This window comes from Pundamilia nyererei, unplaced genomic scaffold (assembly GCF_000239375.1).
Source record: "Pundamilia nyererei isolate P.nyererei 1_Seehausen unplaced genomic scaffold, PunNye1.0 scaffold03370, whole genome shotgun sequence".
NCBI lineage: Eukaryota > Metazoa > Chordata > Actinopteri > Cichliformes > Cichlidae > Pundamilia > Pundamilia nyererei.
In genome coordinates this window covers 1-1,345 of record NW_005190771.1, presented here as the reverse complement: position 1 = coordinate 1,345, position 1,345 = coordinate 1, and the positions used below count along the sequence as shown (strand labels likewise).

At 42.5% G+C, this 1,345-nt stretch overlaps 1 protein-coding gene across 1 annotated transcript in view; it reads right to left on the bottom strand.

The window, feature by feature from the left end:
* LOC102203538 (von Willebrand factor A domain-containing protein 5A-like) overlaps positions 1-940 on the bottom strand; it is a gene marked incomplete at its 5' end in the record, with an annotated part of 3,011 nt that extends 2,071 nt beyond the window's left edge. Inside the window, one exon of the mRNA XM_005755801.2 lies at positions 751-940. Coding sequence (XP_005755858.2) covers positions 751-940 — 190 coding nt within the window. The remainder of the gene's footprint in view (positions 1-750) is intronic.
* Between the last annotated feature and the right edge of the window lie 405 nt (positions 941-1,345).

Sequence of the window (1,345 nt, the reverse complement as noted above, 5' to 3'; positions counted from 1 at the left end):
CCGGTTGACGCGTTCAGTAGCATTTGTCTGAGGGTGATATGCCGTAGTGAGTCTGTGCACCGAGCCTAAGGCAGAAACAACATGTTCAAAAAGCTCACTCACAAAAGGAGACCCTCTGTCAGAAATCAGGTAAGTGGGCGTACCATGTCTGTTTGACCATGTCAAACAGTTTCAGCTCTTTCAAAGGGTGCAAAGCACATGTGGACTTGGGTTCTATTGTGCACTATTGTGAAACCAAAGTCCTGCAAACGAAGTGACCAGCGGGCAAGTCGGCCCGTTGGGTTTTGACGAGACATGAGTCACCTGAGACTTTTGTGGTCAGTGAAGATAGTAACATGAACACCTTCAACATATGGGCGGAAGTGTTCCAGAGCCCATATCACAGCAAGACACTCCTTCTCTGAAGTGCAATAGGGCAGTTCAGCTTTGTGAAGGGAGCGACTAGCAAAAGCCACAACATACTCACAACCCTTGTCATCCTTTTGCATCAACACTGCCCCAAGACCAATGTCACATGCATCGGCGTGAATGGAAAAGGGACTGTTCAAGTCTGGAACTGTTACAGTGTGAGTGTCTGATGTACAGATGCTTATTTTCATGCAGCAAGAAGGCCTACAGTTAGTCTGACTTTATTTCCATTTGTTTTCTGTTGTGTTGTAATTCTAGTTTTCATTCAGATCATGCTATGAAATTTGTTATACAGTATTTTACATTTGTGTTACTATTTCAACAGCCAAAGCAACAGCCCACCTTTTCAGGCTTTGACTTTTCCATCTCCTCGTCGGTCTTTCCCAGTGCAGCAGCCAGAGCTGGATCAAGCAGCCAGCAGCCAGACGCCTCCTGCAGGGAGACTAACTGCAGCAAAGGGTCTCTGGGTGGCTGTTCGGGAACAGCAGCTGGAAAATATAAGATGGAATAAAGACAAAACCTGATTATGGTGCTAGATGAGACAACATAAAGTGTATATGACTAACCAATGCACAAACCATTACACCTTAAACAGTTATAAATAATGTCTTATTTGATTAATTTGAATATCTGTCAAAAATGTAACGTTAAATCTAATTACCAAAGCAATTCATGTGACAAATTGTGTATTTACAACAGCCGTAAAACTGACAACACCACACACCCCAGCATTAGACTTTATGAATTGAACAGGCGGAAGTTAGTCGGATTTTAATGAATAACTTTTGAAAGTAATTAACCTGATCAGATGAATACTTTTTTTTTTTTGTGTCCCGTTTGGATCTATAGCCATCAGAATTGTTGTCTTGAGGCCAAGAAAGATGCCAAGCGGATTTATTTTACCAAGTGGATCATCATGGCCTTGCCATATTGGTCC